Source organism: Cavia porcellus, unplaced genomic scaffold (assembly GCF_034190915.1).
Source record: "Cavia porcellus strain 051 isolate PalLab524CR breed Dunkin Hartley unplaced genomic scaffold, mCavPor4.1 scaffold_5, whole genome shotgun sequence".
In the NCBI taxonomy this organism is placed as follows: domain Eukaryota; kingdom Metazoa; phylum Chordata; class Mammalia; order Rodentia; family Caviidae; genus Cavia; species Cavia porcellus.
In genome coordinates this window covers 47,546,146-47,573,066 of record NW_026947488.1, presented here as the reverse complement: position 1 = coordinate 47,573,066, position 26,921 = coordinate 47,546,146, and the positions used below count along the sequence as shown (strand labels likewise).

The window sequence follows — 26,921 nt, the reverse complement described above, 5'->3', positions numbered from 1 at the left end:
TGCTCACTTCAGTAGCACATATACAAGATATTAACATCTTATTTTAATTTCAGAAAGTGTAGAACATTTAAAAAAAAACTGACAAAAAGGATCTCAGTACTCAACTTCTAAACTAAAAGGAGTATGCCAGTAAAAGCAAGCCATGGAAGAGAAATTCTGTCACAATAAAATTTTAGTAATGAAAGAGATCTACCAAACATATAGTTCAAGCTCTTGTTTTATAGGGAAACAAACTACAGTCAAAAAGTCAAGTCGTTTGTATAACCTTAAGAATTTTAGTTTGGGCACTTCAACTGCCGGGTTAGACTGTATTCTCCAAGTTTTCTGATCCAGTAAAATTAATCATTTTTCTAGTTACAGATTTTTAATGCTTCCATTATTGCTTTATTTTCCTATCATTATTTATCTTTATAAAATATGTACAGCATTAATTTACATTATTTCATGAGTGACAATACATAACTGATACAAAGTTAAGTGATTTTTTTAATAAAAAAGTTTGATTTAAAAAGTGCCACCAACTTTTAAAAGAAAAGTGTCATGTTACTCTGGTGTGTGAAAAAACAGCCATCTATACGGGATCTTATGTAGCTATTTACTCTATTCCATGAAAACATACTTACCATAGCAGCCCCTGCATCACACGGTACATGTGTACACGATACAGAGCAAGCACCTACTTAAAGAAACACACTCACCAACATATACTGTAAACTTTTGTAAGTACTACAAGGGAAAAACTTGTTTTACTGTTAAGCAGACTTCTTGCCAATTTTCTCCAAAAGCCATTTTTCAGACTGGTTTGTTGCTTTTGATTACATTTTCAATGAAGAGAAAATACTATAGGTTGGCTTAATTTGACCTGTGTTGACAATAGTCTTACTTTACAAACTCTGCCCAAAAGACTCCTGGTTTTTCTTGTTCAAACTCCACTTTCCAAGTAAAATTTAGTTGTTTTTACATTACAAAGCTAAATTTCCTATCAGCATTCTCAAATTATGTTTTCTCTATATGACTGTTCAACGTAAGCATTTTGCCACGATACATAACAAATATACCGAATAAACAGATGCTCATTTAAATTAGTCAAGTGAGACTACTGTCAAAATAAGCCAACACAATGATCAACCATAATATAATTTATTTACTGAATATTTACAAAATATTCTTGAATAAAAAACGTAATAGGTGCAAAAGACAGCTGAAGTAAGTGTCAGTTTTATTGCTTCTTGATAATGGTGGCTGAGAATAAAGTTACAGTGACTACTTGTATTTTCACATGTAGTGATAGTACTCAAAGACTCCTAGGGGGAAATACCTACTTTTAAAAGGCCCAATTCATATTTTATTTCCTGTACCTCTATCCTAAACCCTTGTTCACATGCAGCCCAAGTGTACCAAAGGTAAAAAATTTTAAGGAAAACAATCCTTTCAGCAAATAAGTACTTGTAGACTACAGAAAAAAATCAACTTGTCTCATATTTTAAATACGAAAACAATCCCAAAATCATTGTGAAAAGGCAGGTTAAGAATTCGTATCTATTTCAAAGGCATTCAGAAAAGATCCTAGTTAATTAATACCAACTTGTGGAAAATGCTAAGAGAAATTACTTCTAATTTGTTAGGAGTTAAAACAATGCAGCCGCTAGGAGATGGCTACTGCAAAATAATTTTTCAAAGCTGACTACGTACTTCTCTAAATGTAGTTGCGTGTAGGATTAGACACAAAAAGAAAACCATCTGCAACTAACCAGTTTACAAAGGTCACAGAAAATGCATACCTATAAAGAATATTTGTCACCGAAACAAATCTCGTAAGACTTGCTGAACATACTTACTACTAGTATTTTACTTTTAAAAAATTCCATGGCCAACATCTGTTCTGAAATGGCTACTTACTTGATTTTAGGTTCTAAAATGTTACTGAGAGTTCGCTTCCTTATTTGACCACAACAAACTCATTTTACTTTTAATGTTTTCAAACTTAAGTCAGTTGCTTTTGAAACAAGTGGTAAACAAACTGGAAACTAGGTAAAGGAAACATACCTTTGGTTCTAAAAAGTACCCTTTGAAATAGCGGTACTGAATGGATACTCCTCTAGTGAGTGCAATGGTTGCTTTCCATAATGTGCTGCAAAAGATTAAAAAGAGCATCAACATTAAACTGAAACGTACAGGACCAAGGATTTAGCTCAGTGGCACAAGCACTTACCTTTGCCTGCCTGGCAAGTGAGAGATCGCAAGTTCAATGCCCGGTGCCAACAAAAAACCCTGAAATGTATAAAGACCCCAAAACTCACAAAACAACTCAAGTAAGGTCTGTGGCCAACTCCACCTGTTTATTCCTGCCCAGAGCTGTGCTCTGCCTTCCCTATCTATGTAGACCATGGGAAGAGAGTGGTCAATACTGTAAGAAGTACCCCATTTTCAAGCTATTTGCTTTCCTTGGACAGACAAATAAGAAAGCAAGATACATTCTAAGTTCCGAGGCTGTGAAGCAGAGATACGCAGGGAAGGAAAAACTGAGCGGAGACCCAATGATGAACAGGCACCAGCTATACACAGAGCCTAAAGCAGTCCAAACAGAAAATCCACGTTGCACAAAGGTGTAAGCCTCCAGGACCATTTTCTATTCACCTTCCACTCACCTGGGGAGGCTGTTAGGAGGTGTTGGGGATGGGGGGCTTTCAGGTCACAAGTGAGGAGCTAACACTGTTAAGCTACACTCATGTGGCCATACTCCATCCCCTCTGATAGCCCTGCAGGCTCTGCGGCCTCCTTAGCCTAGCAATCAGAATTTGTAACTTGTTTCAATTCACACATTTTCCTCTGATCTATGCTATTCTACCATTAACTAAAGCTGTTTCAAAGTAAAGCAGTCACTACTATTCATAAATTTAACTGAGTTTTAGCTCCAAATAAAAGGTTATTGGCATACAGTGTGGTATAGAAGCATTAGGATTGAACTCAGAAGCCTCACCCAGACATAGGAACTCTGGGGGTGGAGTCCCAGCAATCTGTACGTGAGTGACCAATACTTTAAGTATGACAGACACTGTCCTGACCATCAGGCAACCACTAATTCAGGATGCATAGTTCACCGACTGGCTGGGAATCAAAGATAGCCACACATGTGAAACATGTGTCCCTACTTTTCCCTGACTGACCTCAAAAATTCTTTAGCCTAGTGCTCTGGGAAGATTCATCCGATCTCTGCTACCAAAAAGCAAAAAAGAATGAAGGCAAATTTCCATGACTATCTCACATACAAAAAGTTGGACGGAGCAAGTTAAAGTAGCCCCACATGTGTACAGAAAAATTAGAGAGGTACATTTTGAAAACTGTGTTGAGGCCCCTCACTCATCTATTATTTCTCAATCCACAGAAGCAGAATCTGGGCACATGTGGTTTTTGAAGTAATTCTAGTGTGGTACTCTTGTTAACAATCACTAAGAGACAAAGCAATAAGTTTTTCTGCCTTTTTTTTTTTAAACTTCTCTAAGGAAATTAACAAAGAATGAACTATATTTTACCAGGTATGGTGGCATACATCTGTAATCCTGGTACTTGGGAGGCTGAGGCAGCAGGACTGCTATGAGGCCTTCAAGGCCAGTCTGAACTACATAGTGAGATCCTATCTCAAAAAATTAAAGGAACCATTAATGTTAATGGTCTCAATTCACCAATCGAAATACAAAGACTGGAAGAATGGATCAAGAAGCAAGATTAATGATAAACTGCATACAAGAAATACAGTTAATTCAAAAAGAAACTCACAGACTACAAGGCAAAGGATGGAAAATACTCCATGCATCAGAAGCCCGGGGGGGAAAAAAAAGCAGAGGTAGCTATTTTATTTGCAGACAAAGTAAATTTCAAGCCAAGACTGACTGACATGAAAGTCACTATATCCTCAGAAAGGGAACAACCCAAGAGGAAGAGATAACAATCATAACTATATATGCAACAAATACCAGTGCACCCAACTATATAAAACAAATAGTAATGGACACGAAAAATCAAATAAGCACTAACAAAATATATTCTGATATCAATACCCATCGTCACAAAAAGACATATCAACTAGACAAAAAAAAATTTAATGATGAAATGTTAGAACTGAACTAAAGCTTTAAACAAATAGACTTAGAAAATGTTTATAGAATGGTCCATCCCACAACATCAGAATATATATTCTTCTCAGCTGCACACAGGACATTCTGCACAACAGAACACATACTGGCTCATAGGTCATGCTTAGTAAATGAAAGGGAACTGAAATTATCTCATGCGTACTATCTGACCACAGTGCACTGAAAATCCATGGAAAAAGAAACCACAAGAACTTCATAAACACATGGAAATTAAATAGCACCCTCCCAAACAGTGGGTCACAGATGAACTGAAGAAATTAGACAGTTTTCACAGTTGAATGATGACAACACAACACACCCGTAAACTTAACAGACACAATGAAAATAGTCCTACAAGGGAAATTTATAACAGTAAATGCCCACATCAGGAAAACAGAGCAAGCTACAATGTAGCACAGTGAAATATGTGCACCCATGTTTATAGCAGCACAATTTGTAATAGCCAGATCTTGGAAACAACCTAAGTGTCCATCAACTGAGGAATGAACAAAAAGATGTGATATTTTTATACAATGGAATACTAATCAGCCATAAAGGATAAACCAGAGATTTTCATAGGTAAATGGATGCAACTTGAGACCACACTAAATGAACTAAGTTAGACACACATGTGAATATCGCACTATCTCACTAGTGTGAGATGGTGAAAGAAATTACACACACACACAAAAGATAGTTATACTACTGATTTCTCTGAGCTCACTGAAGAAAAGTCTGTGCTAGTGTCATTCACACAATGAAATGCAGATGTCTTAAACTCTGAGTAACTAATTTGAAGATAACAATATGTAACATATATACCACTGTTATCCCCAATTATCCTGTTAGGAAATTTTGGGGTTTTTTCTTTAAAATTTTAAAATATTTTTTAAAAATTAAAGGGAAAAAAAAGTGCACCATATCTGTATGTTAAGACAATGTAACTGATCGAACTCAAAAAGCCAAGAGGTTGAGTACAGCTGCCTGATTCTGAACTGGCCTTCTATCCTCCAAAATGTCCTAACACGCAAAAACAAAGAAAACTACAGGTGGCCCACATGTTCAGCATTGGTAGGAAAAAAATACAACCTTTAAGTTATCTTTTAAGTAGAAGAAAATTCCAGCAGAGCTCTAGCTGCCACATGATACAGAAGCCGGGAAGAAAGAGGCTTGGAAGCTCTTCAGACAAGAGGGGCGCAGAGACCTTTGGAGGCAGAGCACACTGAAATCCCGATGAGCCACAAGAATACAGCCCAACAGCAAACACATTCCCCTGTACTCATTTCATTGCTTATTTTTCAGTTTTGTGACTAGGTCTTGGGTCTCAGCTACGTAGTTCGCTTTGGCTTTGAACTCACTATTGTAGCCAGCTTACAGTGACCCTCTTGCCTCGGCCTCCCAAGTGCTGGGATTACAGGTATACGCCAGCCTTCTCTTGTACTCTTGAACAGAACTTCCTTTCTCCACATGAAGCCCTGTTTATCCACCACTGAAGTCACTCTTTTTCAGAGTACATCATCAGTGTGGTCCTGCCACACAGGCCTATACTGCCAGCTACTCTGGAGGCTGAGGCAGGAGGATCAAAAACTCAAAACCAGTAAGATACTCTCTCAACAGAAAGAGGGCAGGGAGTATAGTTCAGTAGTAGAGACCCCTTGGGTTTCAGCCTAGTACTACCAAAAAAAAGAGTGGGGGCTAAGTGTGCTAGCACACACCTATAATCTCAGCACTCCACAAGGCTCAGATGGAAGACTGTGAGTGTGAGCCCTACTCAGGCATACCTCACCTCAAACAATGGGGTGAATGAATAGAAAGGTACTGGGCTTGACCCCTGATGCCATAAAAATCTAAGTGTAAATAAATAACTGGCTGTGCCCTTCTTAGCTTAGTGTTACTCCTTTCACATCACTTTGACCAGGAAGGCTAAAGGCTAAAATCAGCTTAAGCAGAGGTGTTTTTCAGAGACAAGTTCAAAAAGACATGAAGTTTCACTTCACAGCAGTCATGGCTATTCTAAAATTCGAGGAAAAAGTGGCGCCATGAAAGAGATAAACATCTTGCCCTCTGTAAGCGCCTAGTAAAAGTCTAGTGAAGTCCAGGTACCAGCGTCCACACAAGTCCATCCCTCTCATAAACACAGCGGCAGACACGAGTCACACTGACCACAACCACAAGGGGTTGCTCTGTGCCGTTCTGCTGTCCTTTCCTTGTTCACCTAAGGTCCTAGCTCACTGCCACCTCTGTGATCCACATGCTGTGGAGGGCCAGTTTTTCATTTGATCCAACATGTCCAGCACCTAATTCTCATCTGCATATGCAGGAAACATGCCAAGTCCACAGTGACATGCATGGATGTCATGACCAAACTCGAACTGTGATGAACATCACTAAATGTCTGTTGCTCTTTATTTGTGTATTTGTCATACCATGGACTGCTAAGAAGTCTTTTTCACTAATGCTAGTTCACATTTTTAGTGTCCCTACTCTATAGGAAAACTGAACTTGAGCCTCCAGAATCTTAAAAAAACACCTAAGATGGTGCTTATACATAACACTTGCAAATACCCTCAGGTGGCTAAGTACCAACTCTACTGACGTCCAGAGTCCATCCCTAACACTCTACAATGGGCGAGCACTAACTCGGGCTACAGACACAGTACAGTACATGCTTAGTATGTGTGAGGTTGGGTCTGATCCCCAGAACCACTGCCAAATTAATAATAAAGAGAGAATGAATACTAAAATTCAAAGAATAATGCCTTGAATTTTGCTGTAAGCATGAAGGCAACACAAGTCTACTATTCAGAAACACAGTGATAAGTGCCAACAGGACCAGCCAAGAGTTTTAAATGGTAGAAAGGTGAAGACTAAAGAACCAAGGAACCTATTTCAACGCCCAATAACTTTCATAAAAAATAAAAAGTACAAAGGCTGGGGATGTGGCTGAGTGGCAGAGCACAAGACTTGATCCATGGCATCCTCCATCATGCATACTGATATTCTCTACACAGATGCTAAGCTTCTAATGTGAGTGCCACAATCACTGTACCTGGCATTCCCTTGCTTACCTGTCACCTGTCCCATTGTCTAGAAGAGCCACAGCATTTTGAGGGTTCCAGTTTCCCAAAGCAATGCAGCTTCCACATATTGCAAAAACTTCTCCTAAGGAAACAGAACAATCAAGTCTGAGGACAGTTTTGATTTTAATTTTAGCAACAAGAAAGCAGTTGTGCTAGTTCGACCAGACACAGAACGTCCTTCTGCTGAGGTGCAGGAGCCTCCACGAAGACATCAAGGGAGACGATTCAGGAACCACACTTGTGCATCCATCAAGCCCCAGGCCCTGGCATCAAGACAGCTTCCAATTTACAGGCAAAGGCTAAATTCCTAGAGGTCCTATAGAGAAATACTAACTAATCCTAACCAATTATTTCCCAAGAATTCAAACCATGGCTATTAACAAGCGAAAGATTAAAAAAAAAAAAAGTCATCAAAACTAGGTGTGGTATTACACCTGTAATCTCACAATTCTGGGAGGCTGAAACAAGGAGGAGTAAGAGCCCAGTCCAAACATTTAGCAGATCCGGTCTCAAAATAAAAATGAAATACAGCCTGGGAATATAGCTCAGTGCGAAGGACCTGAATTGAATCCCTAGCACAATAGACAGCAGCAATACAATTAAAAATGCCTCAGAACAAACTATTGTGGTTTAAAATTTAGTACTTCTTACTAAGACAATGATAACAGACTTTTTTTTGGTCTGTTTGAGACAGGCTCTATGTAGTTCAGGCTGGCCCGCAACTCACATGATTCTCCTGCCTCAGCCTCCCAAATGTGCCATCACGCCTGGCCTCACGACAGACTTTAAAAGTCAACATACAGTTACTACCTGTACCTGCTGAATTTTGTGTATTTCGCAAAAACCTGCAACTTCTTGGATATAAGTAAGTAAAGGGTTTTGCTGTGTATCAACACATTCTGAATTAAACCTCATAAAGAAAAACACAATGAAATGAGCATAAATGCCAATCTCAAGGCAAACTTCTACTGTGTTCTCAGAAAGGACTAGGTACCCCAAACGGAAAAATGAAATGGTTCACTTTGCTCCTGTGAGTGTCTGTCCTATAGATTCCTTGGAAATATTTATTCTGGGTTTGTTTTTGTTTGCTTGTTTGTTTTTGAGACACGGTTTCACTACGTAGTTTAGGCTGGTCTTGAAGCCACTATGTAGCTTGGGCTAGCCTTCAACTCATGGCAATGCTCCTGCCTCAGCCTCCCAAATGGTTGAATTATAGGTGTGTACCACCATCCCCAGCAATAGAATACTGATTCTGAGAAAAGGAAACCTTCTATTAGAAAAAAGACCTCTCTGTTTAGTTGGTCTCAGATTTTACTTTTATTTTTATTTTTTTTAATCGGTACCAGGGATCAAACTCACAACTGCCTGCTTGCAAGGCAGGCGCTTATGCCACTGAGCTAAATCACCAGCCCGTCTCAGTTACAAAGAGCTTTCTGGTCATAGTGATGCACCTCTGGACACTGCTCACACTGACAGTGTGAGCAGGAAGATATCAGTTCTGAGCCCAGAATGGGCAGTTCATTGACTCGGTGAGACACTATCTCACAATTCTAAACTACGAGTCACTTAACAAGGTTCTTTCCAAACAACAAAAAAGAACGGTGATACAGCTCATTGTGAAAGTCCCAGACACAACTCCCAGGAACACAGACACATAAAACCAAACTAAACCACAACTCAAACTCAGGAAGGGGACAAGGGTTGGAGGGAATGAAAAGAGCTGGGACTTGGCATGCACTTGTGTCAGCTCCCTGCAGGGAGTGTGGTTACTGTGTGCTGCAAGACGTACTAATAAAAATAAAAATTGGGCTGGGTATGGTGGTGCACGCCTGTAGTCCCAGCACTAAGGAGGCTGAGATGAGAGATCACTTTGAGTTCGAGACCAGCCTGAACTGCAGAGACCCTGTTTCAAAAAGACAAAAATAAAATAAATTGATTAATTAATTTGGAAAAGGAAAAACCAAGCCCACTCTAGTAACAATTCTTTATTTAAAATAATTCACAGAAGAAAAATGCTCACTTCAATTTAAAAAATCATGGTAATGTAAAGCTTTACCTGGTAAAAGAGATCCTCTTATTTCAAAGGTAACCTGAGAAGGCGTCATTCTGATGGATTTATCTTAGAATTCTTGCTAGGAAGAAAAAGAAAACTGTCACTTAAAGAGTACATGAAGACACTAGCATCAAATGTTTACCACCAAGAAACCATGTTAGGTTAATAACTGTTTGTATATTTTAAAACAGTACAGTACTTACAAAAAGAAAACAGTATTTAATGCCCTTGCAGCTTTATGTTGGATGTGATATTTTTTAAAAATAAGGAAAGAGTAAGAAACAAAAGGTGCCAGGCATGTGCACACCTGTAATCCAAGTGCTCAGGAAGCTGAGGCAGGAGAATCTTCATGAATTTGAGAACAACTTGGGCTACATAGTGAGGTGAAGGCCAGCCTGGACTACATAATGCTACCCTGTCTCAAAAAACAAAGAAAGAAAACAATTTTTTGGTCTTTTTGAGACAGGATCCCACTATGCAGTTCAATCTGGACTGGAGTTCACTTTGTCACCCAGGCTGTTCTGGAACTTGCCACAATCCTCCTGCCTCAGCCTCCTGAATGCTGGGATTTTATAGGTTTGTGCCACACCCGGCAAACAAAATTTTAAAAATTGAAAAAAATAAAGAATAAAAATGAGGAAAACTGAGTGCGGTGGTGCACACTTGTAATCCCAACACTTGGGAGGCTGAAGCAGAGGAACTGCAGTGAAGCCAGCCTGGGCTACAAAGTGAGTTCAAAGCCAGCATGGGACTATATAGTGAGATCCTGTCTCAAAGAGAAAAATTAAATACGAAAAAGCCCTGCATGGTGGATTACACCTATGATCCCAGGAACTGGGAGACTGAGGATCTGATGGTTCAAGGACAGCCAGCATGAGACTCTGTCTCAAAAAAGGCCAAGAGTCTCTTGTCACACACATTCTCTTACGATAAGCAGCTGCTTGGAATTCAATCTGTCTTTCCTGAGCAGGCTCAGGTTAGGAAAGAAAGAGAAAGAGAGAAAGAGGAAAAAACAAAGCTTGACTCAGAAGATTTATGGCTGTGGATATAGCTTAGCAGCACAAAACCTGCTTGGTAAGCAGGATGTTCTGAGTAAGATTCCCAAAAGATTTCTTACTTTACTAACAGGGAAACAAACAAGCATCCCACTCACTGAAACAAGCTAGTTATGATTTGCAACAACTTTAAGAATCTGGTGCTACAATATAATGTAACTAATCCTTCAAAACCCTCACCCCCAGCTGGTGGTGGTGATCCCTGTTTGTAAACCCTGTACTTGGGAGGCTGACCCAAGAGGACAGTCTAAATTTCAAGTCAGCCTGGGCTACAAAGTGAATTCTACACCAGCCTGAACTGCATAGTGGAACCCTGTCTCAAAAAGACCAAAAACAAAAACAAAACCTTCCTCCCAAATCAGTCTCTTTAAATTTTCTCTTTATTACCATAGGACCATCACTATTTAAATTCTGGAAGTCTCAATTAGGACCTAATACCAAATCCTATTGGTTATATCTAATTCATCTTGTACCCATGTGTCTTGGTTATGTTTCTCTCATTGCTAAGACAAAATACCCAATGCCAAAACTAAGGAAGGAAAGGTTTATTTAGTAGTTCAGTCTGTGGAGGTTTCAGGCCATAATCAGCTGGTTCCAAGGGCAGGGTGGTGCGGCAAAGGAATAATATATTGTTCATGGCAGCGGAAGACAGCAAAATCAACAGCAGCAAAAGGGGAGAAGATGAGAAAAGACTCTTTCTGTCTCTTATATGTAGGCTACCCACCCTAGGGTGGATGTAGCAATCAGAATCATAATCCCAGGACTGGACTATGAATCACAAAACTCTAGGAGCCTGTTCCCAGGGCTGCACGAAGTTCTGAGGAAACAACCAGCACAAACCGTAACACTATGCCATTGCTTCTAGTTAACAACTTCACTTAAAAGCGTATCTTCTAGCAGAGTCTAGTGGTGCATGTGATCCCAGCACAGGGAGGCTGAGGCAGGAGGATTTCTGCAAGTACAAGGCCAGACTAAACTACATAATGAGACCCTACCTTAAAAAACAAAATCATGTCTAGTACCTATATTTTAGCTTCCAAGTCTCTTATCAATAATACATTTTGTCAACTGGAATATCCTTCCTCACGTCCTTGGCTTGGAATAATTTTTTTTATTTATAGAAATCTAGACTTAACTTCAAAGGCTGGCACTCAGAGGTCCTGTGGGGAGAGACACAAGCAAGGAAGCTTGAGGTAGCTACTGCCGCAGCCTGCCGTGGGGCATTGCCTGGCATCTATCATACCTGTGGAATAAGCATGGAAGACTACACTAAAATAGAGAAAACTGGAGAAGGTATTTATGGAGTTGTACATAAAGCTTAGACAAAAAACTATAGGTCAAGTGGTAGCCATGAAGAAAACCAGACTAGAAAGTGAAGAGGAAGGGGTTCCTAGTACTGCAATTTGGGAAATTTCTCTATTAAAAGAACTTTGTCATCAAAATATAGTCAGTCTTCAAGATGTGCTTATGCAAGATTCCAGGTTATATCTCATCTTTTAATTCCTTTCTATGATATCAAGAAATACTTGGATTCTATTCCTGCTGGGCAGTTCATGGATTCATCACTTGTTAAAGAATTATTTGTACCAGAACCTTCAAGGTATTGTATTTTGTCACTCTAGAAGAGTTCTTCAGAGACTTAAAACCTCAAAATCTATTGATTGATGACAAAGGAACAATTAAACTGGCTGACTTTGGCCTTGCTAGAGCTTTTGGGATACCTACTAGAGTATATACACATGAGGTAGTAACACTCTGGTATAGATCTCCAGAAGTATTGCTGGGGTCAGCTCAGTACTCTACTCCAGTAGACATTTGGAGTACAGGCACAATCTTTGCAGAATTGGCAACTAAGAAACCACTTTTCCATGGGGATTCAGAAATTGATCAACTCTTCAGGATTTTCAGAGCTTTAGGCACTCCCAACAATGAAGTATGGCCAGAAGTAGAATCTTTACAGGACTATAAGAATGCATTTCCCAAGTGGAAACCAGGAAGCCTAGCATGCCATGTCAAAAACTTGGATGAAAATGGCTTGCATTTACTCTCAAAAATGTTAGTCTATGATCCTGCTAAACAAATTTCTTGCAAAATGGCACTGAATCATCCATATTTTAATGATTTGGATAATTAGATTAAGAAGATGTAGGGTTCTGACAAAAAGTTTCCACACATTATAATCCATGATGAATAGTTGGTATTTTTACTGTTGATTCTATTTTTGCTTTCTACATTTTTCTTCTTTGCTGTAAAACTGAAACTGTATTTCACTTTCTAATTTCAAAATATAACTTAAACATGTAAATATTGTTCTATATAAATTTAAATATAATTCTGGAAAAAAAAAAAGAAATCTAGGGCTAGGGATATAGCTCAGTGACAAAGCACCTGCCTGATAAGCATAAAATCCTGAGTTCCATTCCCAGTGCTAAAAAAAAAACACAAAATAAAAGGAAATCTAAAACTTTTAAGGCCTTTAGCGTCCTCATTTCTTTATCCACATATGCCACCTAGCAAATTGTTTCTTTTCTTCTCTTTCTCAGCCAAACAATCTGCTTACCACCCCCTAACTTAAAATAAATGAAGACAGAGACTAGTTTTACATACATATGCACATATTCAGACACACACACACACACACACACACAGACACATGTGCCTCAAGACAGTTACATAATTGAAGTAAAGCGCTATTACATGCTCTACCCAAGGATACATCATACACTGCATAAATTCTAACACCTCTAAAGACTTGTGCACATCAATCCAAAGTTCCTAAAGGAATCCAATCATGTCTTCATTCTGCATCATTTCCATTAACTCAGCTACATTTTATTTGCACTTAACAGATTACTAAAAGTACCTACTATGATTATTCATTCTTCTGATCTTTGCTCCCCTCTCCTCTCACTGAAAACGTGTAATTCTGTCCAACTGTCATCTGGGAAAGATTCAAATGAAGGAGTTGTTCTCAAGGAAGGCAATTTCATCCCCCAGAGGTACCTGGTAATGTTGGGCATTTTTGTTACCACCACCAGGAGAAATGAAAGTGGCTTCTGGTGGGAAAAGGCTAGAAGAGCTTTTATACCCCACAATTAATATAATAGCCCTCCAAAAATAACTGTCTCCAAACATCAATAGGTCTGAGGTAAGTCGAGTGTGTTGATGCATGCCTATGATTCCATCACTCGGGAGGATGGGGCAGGAACATCAATGTGAATTCAACAGCAAGATCCTGTCTCAAAGGGGGTGGGTTAGGTCCAGAATATGCACAAAGTAGGATCAAGAATCCTAGCTCAATGTTAGCTATAAACTGTATGTCATCACACTTACAGCACTACATGCAAATAAGTAAAATAAGTAAAACAAGACTATGGTGTCATGTTGCCTTAGGTAAAATATTGTATTTAGCAACTGCTCTAACATTTCAGTTGAAAAATTTAATGCTCTACTACAGAAAACTTGTTTGTGTAAAACTTCCTAGGATGACTTCTACTTTGTGTCTGAAAGTAATCTATTTAAAGTACATATCAAGTATATATCATATATCTTTAAAAATAAAAAACATGAAAGTACATATATCCAGATCTGGAAATGCCAAAAACCAGTCTCAACCTAAAAGTAGTTCTAGACTGTTAACATCTTAGCTGCTTATCTAAATATCTTAATAGTTTTCTTTTAAGATGATATCTAATGTCAATCAGCATTCACTGAGGCACTGCAATATTTTATTTGTATCTTATCAAAAATTAAGGCTAGGGGGCTGGGGATTTAGCTCAGCGGCATAAGCGCCTGCCTTGCAAGCAGTCCTGAGTTTGATCCCTGGTACCGATAAAAATGAAAAAATGAAAAGCCAAAAAAAAAAAAGAAAGAATTAAGGCTAAATCGGGCATGGTTAGAAGGGAAGACCTATAATTCCAGCACACAGGAAGTTAAGGCAGAGGACCTGCTGGGCCTATGAGGTTAACCTGAACTACACAGCAAGATCTTGTCTCAAAAACAAACAAAAAAATTAGAGACCCCGTCTCAAAAGAAAAAGAAATTAAGGCTAGCAAAACAGCTCAGCTTTTAAGCCACTGAGTGAATTTCGAGAGACAGCATTGGCCCCCACCCTCAGTCTTGAACTGGAACTGTAACCTCCACCCATTGTTCATTTCATAATTCTCAACTAAGGATAATCTCTTCCTTGTGATTACATGATTGGTACTCAATTCAACCACTTTAAAGGAAGTTAAGAGGTCATTCCCATGGAGCAGCTGGTACAAAATTACCTCTAAATTTCTCCTACATTAAGAAAAGCAAACAACTTATGTAAACTTAATAAAAGCAAAATCAACTGATTACAATACTAAAGTTGCTATGAAATACCTACAGTACCCCGGCATCAAACAGCTGCATAATTGTACTACACAAAGCTATGTACACAGCCCGGCATGGTGCATGGCTTGTAATTCCAGCACTCTGGGTAGCTGAGACTGGACGATCACAATTTTGAGCTCAATCTGGACAATTTAGCAACTTAGCAAGGCCCTGACTCAAAATACAAAATAAAAGAGTTTGGGGTTGTAGCTCTGTGCAAAGGCCATGGGGTCAATGGGGGAGCGGGCTCTGCACAAAAGCACAAAATCACCCCTCAAAAAACCACCTCAGAAGGCAACAAAGCACCATCTACCACCTAAATTGAAAACACCAACCACTTACTGCAACTTTCGCCTTCCAAAAAACATAAAGCCATATGGGAACAAAAAGCCAGGGAGCCACCTGGGAAGGCAATTTTAGCTGGTCACCAGCAGAGGCCACAACTGTGGTGCAGGACTGAAGCCTGCAGCTTCAGTACCCAACTACTATACCACCAAACATCAATGCCAGTCAAAACTCTTCCATCCAAGACTGGCAAATTCACCTGGGCCCTGCTTCCCAACAAGCAAAACACTGTAGCCTGGTAAGGCAACGTCTCCAGACACAGGTTTAGAAAAGAGGAAGGTGAAAAATGCTAGTCATTGCGCACAGAGCTGACTGTACAGACAGTGTAAACAATTCACATATTTCGTCATACTACACTTCTTTAGACAGGCTTTTTAAAAACAAAACTATAATCTTCATTTTGTACTTATGAAACATAGCACTCTCTTCTGAAATTTCCAGCAGTATTCATATTTTTAATCTCTTAAAGAATCAAGCAATTAGCAAAATATAACACCTTAACTTACATTAATAAATATTCATGCTACCTGGCAAAATAAACTTATTCTGTCAAATAAGCTGCGCTAATAGCTTGGAAAACCAATGAGAGGTTTAAGCAAACCAAGGGACAAGAGCACTTAAATTAGAGCTGAACTGAAGTCTGTATTTTTAGCTAAAGTACATCTGGCCAAAAAAATCTGTTCTCCTACAATATTTTTCAAGGAAAAAATGCTATCTTTAATTCTCTTTGTTCTTTCCTAGAAGCTTTAATCCCCCACCCTCTGGTTTTGTTTTGTTTCTTGAGGCAAGGTCTCACTAGGACAGTAGTATGGGCCGGCTTTGAATTCAGAGATCCTTCTGCTTTGGTTTCCCCAAGTGCTGGGATTACATGTATGCACCATCATACTTGGCCAGCAGCTTTCTTATACGTAGTACACGAGCCAGGTGTGGTGGTGCAGGCCTCTAATACCAGCAACTGGAAGACTAGAGCAAGATGACTGCTATTTGCTGAAGGCCAACCTAGGCTATATAGAGTTCAAGGCCAGCCTCAAATATACAGCGTGACTGTCTCAAAAACCCAAAACTAGACGTAAATAAAAAATAATCTATGAATTGAGTACGTTATCTTGACACCACTCCTCCGACCTCTATACACTTTAAACCAAAATTTAAACATAAGTAGACATTACTGCATTTTTATTAAGAAACCATTTCTGGAGTAATCTCATTAAGCCATATGAACTTCCTGATCAACTTTCTGTACAACACAGTAACATTTTCCCCAGCTTCATTTTATTGATACCATTTTCAATGTATATTGTATATTATTTATCCTATTCTACATTGTATACAAAGTAGCTTTTGTAAAAATCAAATTTAATTCACTGAATTTTCTTTCTTGGTCGTTTCTTTGCATCCAAGTTCCCTACACTTATGCAGATGTAAACTTTGTCTAGACAAAATCAGCAATGAACTGGATAGACTCTGTGCGGTTTTACTTCTTGCTTTGTGTTCTTTGTATCCAGGACATAAGAACAGGAACAAAGACTGACAGCTTATAGTTACTTCATTACGCAACAACTGTCACAAATGTAGCAAGAATTAACACGAAGCACTACCAGTCAGACTCCTGGAAAACTCATCACCAGATCCCAACATCCTGTTGGTTCAATTCGTTCCTCGGTGAGTCCCGCGGACTCCGCAGCTGCCTCAAGGTGAAAAATTCTCCCAGTTCACGCCAGAATCCCTTGATTGGCACCTGGGCTGTGTGAGGAGGGCGCTGGGAAACCACACCGGCCTGGGGTTGGGGTGTGGGGACTGACACGAAGGGGTTGTCCCCGAAAGTCCGCGAGGCGGTTGCAGCCGCGGGGACCGCAGCCTTCGCATCCGCCCGCTGCACCGCTGCCACGGTTACTCCCGGGCCACGGCGACCCTAGCCCGCCGACTCTCCGTCCCCAACACCGATTACTCACTCTGCCTCTCTCACTTTTTCTTTTCGCGGTCACAGCTCTTCGGCAAACTCGGGGACCCAGCAGATGTCAGCGCCCCGAGCCAGCCCAGGGCACCGCGCCCCGCCGCACGCTGGCGCCGTCTTTGTCCCTGAATCTGGCCCCAGTGCGTGCGCGGGATCCTGGCTGTCAACCCCGACGCCCCAGACGGACCCGAGCCGGCGGCCGGCGGCCGGCGGCTGCGGCTCCAGCAAACCCGGGACTCGCAGCCAGGACCCCGGCGCCACAGCGCCCCGGCAAGCAGACCCTTCGGCTGCCCCGTGAGCGCCATGGCCCCCCGCTCGCCTCACCTGGCGCTCAGTGGCCAGCGCCTCCGCCGCGTCCGGGAGCGAGGCCGGGCCGAGGAGCCAGACGCCCGCGCGCCTCACCAGCGCGCCTCCCGGCGGCCCGCGGCAGCGCCGAGCAACAGAAGCACCTCCGTTCAAACCGGTTTCAGCTGCTCCAGACCAAACGGCCGGGACGGCCCGCGGGGCGGGGCCTGACCTCACGCCCGGCGCCGTCTCGCCCAATCAGCGACCGCGCGCAGGAGGCGGGCTCGCACGTTCCTGGAGAGGGGCTGCGACGGCGGCCGAGGGTGGCCGGGAATCCCTGGGTTTCCTCCGCCCGCGTTCTGCGGTGACCCGGCGCGGGGTCGTGAACTCTGCCTGGGGTTTGCCCCGGCCGCTTTCGGGACGGCGAAATGCTGAAGCTGCGAGTCTGAATTCCCGTTTTCCCCCATTTAACGACGGAGACCCCGGTGTGGAGATGTACACAATTAATCCCTGCACGGAGAGACCGAAGCGGGAGAATCATCGAACCCAGGCTGTGAAAATAATTGAAATCCTGTTTCAAAAAATAAAGGAGTGCGATGTGTGAATCACCAGGGCTCGATCCCCAGTAACCCCCTACACGTGCGCGTTTGTACACACACACACACACACACACACACACACACACACACACACACGAGGCCTGATGCTTTCTGAGTCCAAACAACAAGCACACTTGGATTAACTACTAAAATTGAAAATAAGAGCCAGGTGTGATGGCAAGCGCCTGCAAACTCACCACTCAAGAGACAGAGGCAGGAGGATCGCTGCGATTTCAAGTCTCGAAAACAAACAGCATACCACGCACATCACCCACCTTTATAGCAGATGCTGAAAGCCTCCCACAGTGAGAGCTCGATCCCAGCTGGTTCTACTACCGCCTTCTGAACAGCTTTGATGAGTGCTTTCGATAGAGCTTTAGGTTTTATCAGATAAGTTTGTATTGGGGCTTGGAATCGATCCCAAATCATTTCTGATGATGTCACCGTTCAGTAAACAGGATGCAAGGTTTGGTTTGGTTTGGTTTATTTCAGTTTGGCTTGGAAGGTAGGGTTCAATTTTTCTTTCATTTTGGTGGTCCTCATTTTAATCTTAAATTCCTTAAAGAATTCAAGTTTCAGGCCATGAGTGTAGTTCATTGGCACAGCACCCATCTGGCAAGCGTGAGGCCCTGAGCTCAATTCCTGGTACCAAAACAAAAACAAAATTAAACATTGAAGTTTCCTAGCCAGGCATGGTGACCTATAATCATAGCCCTCAGGAGGCTGAGGCAGGAGGATTACTGCTAGTTTGAGGCCAGCCTGGGCTACAAAGAGAGTTCAAGGTCAGCCTGAACCACATAGTGAAACCCTGTCACAACAACAACAACAAAAAAAAAGAGAGAGAGAGAGAGAGAGAGAGAGAGAGAGAGAGACAGAATAAAAGAATTAATGTCTCCTGTTAATTATATACCATTATCTGTTAAAGTCTGCTGTTGTGTCTCCTGCTAACTGGGAGGTGATTTCATTCCTCAGACCTCAGAGATGACTTTTGTCTAAACAATTTGTTTCTTTTAAATGTTTGTAGTACATCTGTATTTTCCTGTCATCAGGGTTTTTTTTCCTTTTTCTTTCTTTTCAGTACCAAGGTTAAAAGGCCTTCTCACAGAGCCACATTCACGGCCCCTTTTTCTTTTTTCTTTTTTATATTGCAACAAGGTCTTTCCAAGTAACTAAATTGTTCAGGCTAGAATGAAAGTTGTGATGTCTTGCCTCAGACTCTCAGGGTGCTGGGGTTACAAGGCTGCACCACCGAGCTGTGGCCTGTAGTCACCATTCAGTGAAGCTCCTGGTTGCCTAATGCTCATAGTTCAAAATGGTAGGATAGGGGGGAAGGCCTAATGGATGCTCCTTCCCTAAATTTTGAAACGACAGAATTTTTTTCTTTTGAGAAAGGATGTCACTGAAGTTCAATTGGCCTTGAACTTGTGGCAATCCTCCTGAATGCCCAGATGACAGGTATGCACCACCCCGCCTGGCTTGAAATAACAATTCATGTTGACTCTGCATATTCTTTTGTTCCACACTGGCAGGTTCAGTCAACCACAGATCCAGATGTTCAGCAGAAAAAAAACTACATCTGTACTAAACAGGCACTGACTTTTTTTGTTTCATCATTCACTAAATAATATGATCTCACAGCTCTGAACTTAGCATTTGCATTGTATTGGAAAGTATAAATAATCTAGACATGAGTTAAAATATGAGGGAGATGGGCATAAGGCCCTTTGAGACAGGGTCTGGCTGTGTATCCCAGGCTGGCCTTGAACTGACAGTGATTCTCCTGCCTCAGCCTCCAAGTGCCACATCACGAGTGTGCCTAAACTACTTATTCATCTGCCTAAAAGAATTGAGGCTAAACAGTTTAGCTGGTTCGCTAGACTTCCTGCTTCATACAAACCACTAATACTCTTGGGATCTTAGTTTTATGGCTTGCACGGTGCCAGTTTTAGAGTTTACAAAGCTGAGATAGCATCTGCCTCATCAAAGGTAAGAACGCAGCGGGAAGGCGTCCTGTGTGAAACACCTGCTTGGAGAGAACAATGCTTTTGTTCACAGTGCTTTTTTCTTGGCGCCGAGCAGAGGAGCACAGACTCCTGAGGAAACCGCCGGGCGCTGCTCCGGCGCTGACCCTGGACAGCTCCTCCTCCGCGGTGCCCCTTGCTCGGCGCGGGGACCAGCTGCTGGCGGAGACGGTGACGGGTCGGGTCTGGAAGCGGGCGCGCTGCTGTGGCTTTGACCGGGAGAGCCCGTTCTGCCGCAGTGACCGGCTTGCAGGGCCTCCCCGACTGAGCGCGCTGTGGCCGGCAGGCCGGCCGGGAGTCGCTCTGGGTGTTTATCTCCGCTGAATGGTGCTCAGCTGAGCTTGGTGCTGCGGGTCCGCACTCCCCTCTGTAAGCTGCAAATTCCAAGAATGGCAAAACAACCCGGGAGAGTCTTCCCGTTTCAGCTGTTTGTGTTTGAGCCAGGCAACACCGTACACCACGTGTATTTTCCAGAGTCGATTTGAGCCCCTTTTTGTCTGCTTTTTAAAGCTGCATGTTGTTGTGCAAAAGAGCCAGATTAAATATTTTTTAAAATTTTTATCAGTACGTGTTTACAATACAGGATTACATTCATTTTGGGGAGTTAGTTCACATACATAACACACCTCAATTCTTTCTACCGCTGCTCCTCCTCCCAGAGCAATAATCTTTATGAATAGCCCACTCTGGTATACTTGAGCCATGGAGTAGCTGTTGCATCAGCCAGATAATAGTTCTTCTATAGAGCTATGGTTTGTAAGACTGATCTGCATGGAAGAATTAAGATTTAATCTAAGTAAGATTCCATCAGGCCATTGGGCCAGACATGATGGTGCATGCCAGTAATTTCAGTACTGTACCTGGGAGGCCGAGGCAGGAGGATCTAAAGTTTGAGTCCAATCTGGGTAACCTGGTTAGGGAGTACCTGTCCCAAAACTGAAAAAAAAAAAAAAAAATTAGCCCGGTGTAGTAAGACATGCATGTAATCCCAGCACTCAGGAGGCTGAAGCAGAAAGGTTGGCTGAAAAGTTGCTGTTTGAGGCCAGCCTCGGCTACATGATGAATTCAAGGCCAGGCTGAACTACATAGCACAACCATGTCTTTTAAAAAAAAAAAAAGATACTCAGTTTAGTAGGGTTTTGTTTTTGTTTGTTTGTTTGGTGGGTTGTTTGTTTGTTGAGACAAGGTCTCACTATGTTTCCTGGGCCCTCCCTTGTGTGTGACCTGCTCATGTCCCCAGTCCCTGCCCTTCATCCCATGGGAGGTAGGACTTCCGTGGGGGACACAGATGCTCAAGCCACAGTGCTGTTCACCTGCAATGCTCTCCAGCACTAACATGCGGTGTGCCCCCCTGCCCAAGGGTCCTGGAAGGGCAGTAATGCTTCAGTGGCTCCAAGGGGAAGTGTGAGAGCCTGCAGCTTCCCCACACTCAGAACACAGCCTCTGGCATCTGTGGCTCAGTCTGTCACCTGAAGTCCTTGAATAGGTTAGATTTGTTTTGTTTTGTTAGTCTGGCTATAGAGTTCAGGCTGGCCTTCAACTTGATATGAAGCTCAGGCTGGCCTGGAGCTCGTGGCAATCCTCCTGCCTCAGCCTCTCCAGTGCTGGGATTATAGGTGTATGCCCCATGCTGGCCCATTAGATAGTTTTTTTCTAATTAGGAATTGAACCCAAGTCCTTTGCACTGAGTTACATGCCAGCCCTTTGTTTTGTTGTCATGTAGTTTTTGAGGCAGGTCTTGCTAAATCACTAAATTGTATAGTCTGAGCTCAAATTTGCAAATCTCTTGCCTCAGCCTCCCAGAGGGCTGGAATTACAGGCATGTGCCATCATGCCCTGGCCAATATATTTTCTTTCTTCCTTTTTTTCTTTTTGATACAGGATCTTCCTATGTAATTCAAGCTGGTCTCCAACTCACACTGAAGCCCAGGCAGGATAATATATTTCCAAGAGCTCTCAGTGGTGGAACACTAACCACACTTAAGATGACACCAACACAAGTCGCAAAGAATTATACTGGCACTCAGCATCAGTAAGGTGTCTTATACACACAAGTACTAGTCCCTGCAGGCTGCCTGGGGCCAGATCCGGGGTGTAAATTGCAGTCTCACAACCGCAGGCCAGCGGACAAACCACACCCTGCAGTTCTGCCTCCTCTTTTACATAATGACTCAGGGAAATGAAGCAAAAGCGAGGAGACAGTTGGACAGAAGATAAACATCAAACTCGGAGACTGTAACCAATGTCTCCGTTTTAACTTTTCCCACGTCACATTTGCCAAGCATTTGCAAAACTCAATCCATGTTTGATTGCTATTTCTACTGCTAAGGAGTTGGGGTTCAGGAAATGATACCCCATAGAAAGCCTTAGTTCTGACCTGCCCTTCTGCCCCTCAACCCCTAGCTTCCCCCAAGGTAAGCAACAGAAAGTAGAATTCCTCTTTCCATGGCAGGGCTTCCTTATAAGAAGCCAGCCAACACCCTAGTGACATAACTCTAACCTGTCCCTGCTTTTCCATGGAACAGCTTGCCATAAAGATATTAAGGCCTGGGCTGGGTGTGGGGGTGCTCACCTGTGATCCCGGCATTCAAGGCAGAGGCGGGAGGATTGCAAGTTCAAACATAGCTTGGGCAATCTAGGGCGCCCTGTCTCACAGTGAAAAAAGTAAGACGGGCTGAGGACATAGCTCAGGGTGAAGGCCCTGGGTCTGAACCTCGATACCACAAACAAACAACCAAGCAACACACAGAGGAAGGAAGTGAGGCTCGGGTTGTAGGAACCGCCTGTGAGTTTGTCCCCTACCAGAAGCAGACTAGGATGGAAAACAAAAACATACAGAACAAATTTAGAACTTGCCTGTCTTAGGCAAAGAGCCCTGAGCATTTGACGCACCTCACTTTTATTCATTTAGATGTGAGAGCCAGCAGTTAGGGAGCAGAAGGGTCACTGCCTCCTATTGTCTGTGGCATGCCTGGGTACACCGAATCTTGGCTGCGGTGACTCCCTGGGAATCTGTGAGGAGCCAGCATGTCCGCACGCTGCCAAAGGAGCACAGTTTTCTCCTCCACAGGGGAGGTCAGTTAGGCCTTGTTCCTCATTATCTGGTCTTCTATAGCAGGCCCAGAAGGATCTGCATAAACAGCCTGGCCAGTCCTGCAGTCCATTTCCACCCTTTGCCCAGTCACGGTGGTCTCTGTTGCAGGGAACCCAAGCATAGCATGAATCAGCCTGGCATGCTGGTGCACGCTTGTAATCCCAGCACTCAGGCAATTGAGGCAAGAGGATGGATGCAAGTTTGAGATCATCCTGGGCTCCCTAGTGAGTTCAAAGCCAGTCCAGACAAAATAGGGAGACCCTGTCTCATTAAAAAAAAAAAAAAAATTATAGAATAGCTGCCCAGGTTTTTTGGGTAGATCAACTTAACCTTTTTAAAGAATAGGGAAGATGATTTCTTTTTTTGTTTTTTACCTCTTAGAGAAATGAAACCCAGGATTTCCTGCCCAGAAGTCCTAGGTGCTGGAGCTGATGTAGGGTATTTGTACATCATCATCCCTGTGCCCATCCCTGTGGAGAGGTTGGGGATACTCACTGAGATTAAACACCCTACTTTGTGGACACCTGCCTGTCCCTCTGGTCCATGGTTTCCAGTTCCTAGAGAAACCTACCTCACTTCACTTTGTGAAGGCAGCAGCTCACCCCAGGTCTGCACACCTGGGAGCAGCGAGGGTGAAATGCATGGATCACAGAAGCACTAGCTGAGCCTCACCTTGGGTTTCCCAGGAAAGCAGCCTCAAAATAGTTGGGGGGGGGGGCCCACAAGCCAGGAGAACAAACCTAGAACATAGTTATCCCTTCATAGCAAGTTTCTGAAAAGAAATCTTTTTTTTTTTTTTTTTTTAGAGACAGGGTTTTGCTGTGTAGTGTGCAAGCTGATCTTGAATTCTCTATGTAGCCCCAGCTAGTCTCAAACTCACAATGATCCTCCTGCATCAGCCTCCCAAATGCTTAACTACAAGTGTGAGCTACCATGCCAGGCTCCAATTCTTATCTGTTCTTTGTGTTTCTGAGATAGGCTCTCACTGTGTAGTTCAGCCTAGTCTGGAATTTGGAATAATCCTGCTGCCTCCTCCATGGCTGGGATTGCAGATTTGTACCACCACACCTGACTTCCTATTGGTTATTCTTATTTTAACCATTCACCTGATACACCTGGGGAGCTCAGTGACAAGCCCTTCCCCAATCTCTTTTTATTTTTTTTCTTGCTAGCCCAAGGTCCTTGCTGAAGCTTCAGATTGAAGACAATGTCCTAGCTGGGCATGATGGCATGTAATCCCAGCACTCGGAGAGGATTGCTGTGAGTTTGAAGCCAGCCTGGGCTCCATAGTGAATTCAAGGCCATCTTGGACTCTGTCTCCAAAAAACTAAACTAAAAACAAACAAACCACAGTCTCTTGCCCTTTCCTGCTTCCCCAAGGATGCCCTTTTGCTTTATTATTTGATATCCCAGACTGAGGTCAAGAACTATCCCGAGATAAGGAGTCTGACTCAATTCATGTGACTAAAGCTAGGGCCTGGGGTGTAGCTCTGTGGCAAGACTCTTCCCGGGAAAGCCTGAGGCCATGGGTTAGGTCCTAGGTATTCCTCCCCTTCAGGAAAACAGTGACCAAGCTGTCCATGGAGACACACACCTGTGATCCAGTGCTGTGGCAGGCTGAGGTAGGAGGATCACAAGTTCCAAACTAGCCTGGGCAGCATGGCAACTTAGCAAGACCCTGTCTCGAAGTAAAACATCATAAACTGGCTGGGGATGTAGTGCAGTGTGAATACCCTGGGTTCAATCCAATCCCCAGGATGGGGGGGGCAGTGACCAATGATATTCTTGAGAGCTTATAGTGTCTGCTTCCCAATGAAGAAGATAATTAATAAAAGGATGTTGTTACTTCCTCCTAACGCTGCGATAGCTAACAGCAAACAGACTTCTACAGGACAGTCTCAGAACTCTTGGACAAGGGGCTAAGGGAGGGGGAAAAAATAAGGCAGCCCACCCCGCCCCTCATAGACAGAAGTATCTCAAGGGCTGAGCAAAAGACACAGACTGTGCACCAAATGAGGTGGTAGAGATTAAAAGAGGAAATATTAGAGGTCACTCAATGGCTTTTGTTGTTTTCCTGGTGGTCATGGTACTGGGGGTCGAATTCAGGGCTTTTACACCAAGCTACATCTCAGCCGGGCTTGATGGTGCACAACTGAATCCCAACACTCTGGAGGCTGAGACAGGAGGATCATCATGAGTTTGAAGCCAGCCTGGGCAGTGAGTTCAAGGTCTGCCTGAACTACATAGCAAGACCCTGTCTTAAAAGACAAAGTTATTCCCAAGATAACAACCAGAGGTGAGCTTGGTGCTTCGCCCTTAAAAGGTTATTTCCAGCTTCTGGCCTGAGCTCTAAGGAGAGCTTTGTTCCTGAATTATTAATTGGCTCTAAGAAGAAGGAAAGGCATTCCAGCTTCTCACAAGACGTCAGGGTGGCCAGAGCGACACCACTCATCCCCATAGACGCCATCTCCCCAGATGTCTGCTGGGGCCAACGTCATTGAGACTCTACTGCGCAGAACACTGAGGCCCCGGCTTCAAGCTGGGAGGGAAACAGTGATTTTCCAGCCAGTGCTAATTGAAAACTGAAGCAAAATGAACTTTGTGATAAAAACAGGAAGAGAAATCAGGCTGCAACCTGACAATAATCTCAGTGCTTTGTTCTTTCGTAGCACTCAGGGCAATAAAAGGGCTCACACCACTTTCATCTGGGCCAGGTCTGCTGGGAGGACAAATGCCCCCTCTGTGCTGCCCATTGTGACTCTGGCCCATCCTCCACCCCTCCACCGAACTTGCTTTCATTACTAACAAGGACTTGTGTGGCCCAACCAGGTGGACAGTTTTTCTTTGTGTTTTGTTTAGACAGTCTCACTAGGTAGCCAGGCTGGCCTTGAACTCATGATGATCCTCCTGCCTCAGTCTTCCGAGTGCTGGGGTTACAAACCTGGGTCACCACACTCAGTTTGGATCTCTTGCCAGCACTGGAGAGGCCTGTGTCCAGCTTCCTTCTTGATATCCCTGCTGGGGACTCCACAGCACCACTGTGGGTCTCCTGGCGTTCTGGGTCCCCCCCTTCCCAAACCTGGCCCCCTGCCCTGTGCTGCACCTGTCTTGTGACTATGCAGGTGAGAAACTACACTATTCTGTTTATCTTTCCATCTCCCTCCATATTTAGTGTGTCAGTGCTGCGATTTTATCTCCAAACCCAGTGCAAACCTGTCTGCCTTCATTACCCTATCTCCTTGCCAGGTCCAACCTGTTCTCTCCACAGAACATGAGACCAGCTTTAAACCTAAAACTCAGAAACTGGTGCCCACCCGTAACCCCAGCACTCAGGAGACTGAGGTAGAAGAATCTGGTGCGTCTGGGCTACCAGCCTGGGCTACATAGTGAGACCCTGTCTCAAAAACAAACAAGAAATCTACAAATGAAAAGATCAGCTCCTGCTGCAGGCTAAGAAGGGCTTCTTCCCCCACAGAATTTAAAAGAAATTTGCAAGCCAGGCATGGTGGTGCACACCTGTAATCCCAGCACTCAGGAGGCTGAGACAGAAAGGTTGTCATGAGTTCAAGGCCAGCCTGGACTCCATAGTGAGTTCAAGGTCAGCCTGAACTACAGAGTGAGACCCTATCTCAAAAAAACCCAAATACATAATGAAATAAATAATACTAAAATAAATTTGCTGTGTCTGCTAAGCTGCTCCGGCTTCTGGCTGGAAACCCTAGTCCTGTCCTGCCTCAATGCTTTGTTTCTGCTGCGCCTCCTTCCTGGCTGCTGCTTCCCCCGCTTTTCTCCACCTGGTGCGCTCTGTCTCTCTGTCTCTGTCTCTGTCTCTGTCTTTCTCTGGGTCTTAGCTGAGCTGTTTCCACTCGGCACGGCCACTCAAACATCCTCTCTGAAGGAGCCTCTCTGTTCCGCTACAGTCTCCTCAGCTGCTACCTTCTGT

General features: G+C 43.2%; 1 protein-coding gene and 1 pseudogene across 7 annotated transcripts in view; one reads left to right on the top strand and one right to left on the bottom strand.

Annotated features, from left to right (window-relative positions):
- The window catches only part of Gpcpd1 (glycerophosphocholine phosphodiesterase 1), a 52,769-nt gene extending 35,320 nt beyond the window's left edge, over window positions 1-17,449 (bottom strand). For 2 of the 7 annotated variants that reach the window (XM_063248727.1, XM_063248730.1), the window contains exons 1-4: window positions 17,304-17,449; window positions 9,270-9,345; window positions 7,202-7,295; window positions 2,047-2,131 (exon numbers count right to left, since the gene is read on the bottom strand). In XM_063248727.1, the coding sequence (XP_063104797.1) occupies window positions 2,047-2,131; window positions 7,202-7,295; window positions 9,270-9,318 (228 nt within the window). In that variant the 5' untranslated portion in view covers window positions 9,319-9,345; window positions 17,304-17,449. Of the gene's footprint in view, window positions 1-2,046; window positions 2,132-2,212; window positions 2,272-7,201; window positions 7,298-9,269; window positions 9,346-9,573; window positions 9,592-17,303 lie in introns of those variants that run through there. The other 5 variants (XM_063248728.1, XM_063248729.1, XM_063248732.1 and 2 more) reach the window with 5 other exon arrangements.
- Window positions 11,490-12,470, top strand: LOC106029062 (cyclin-dependent kinase 1-like; annotated as a pseudogene).
- Window positions 17,450-26,921: the final 9,472 nt, after the last annotated feature.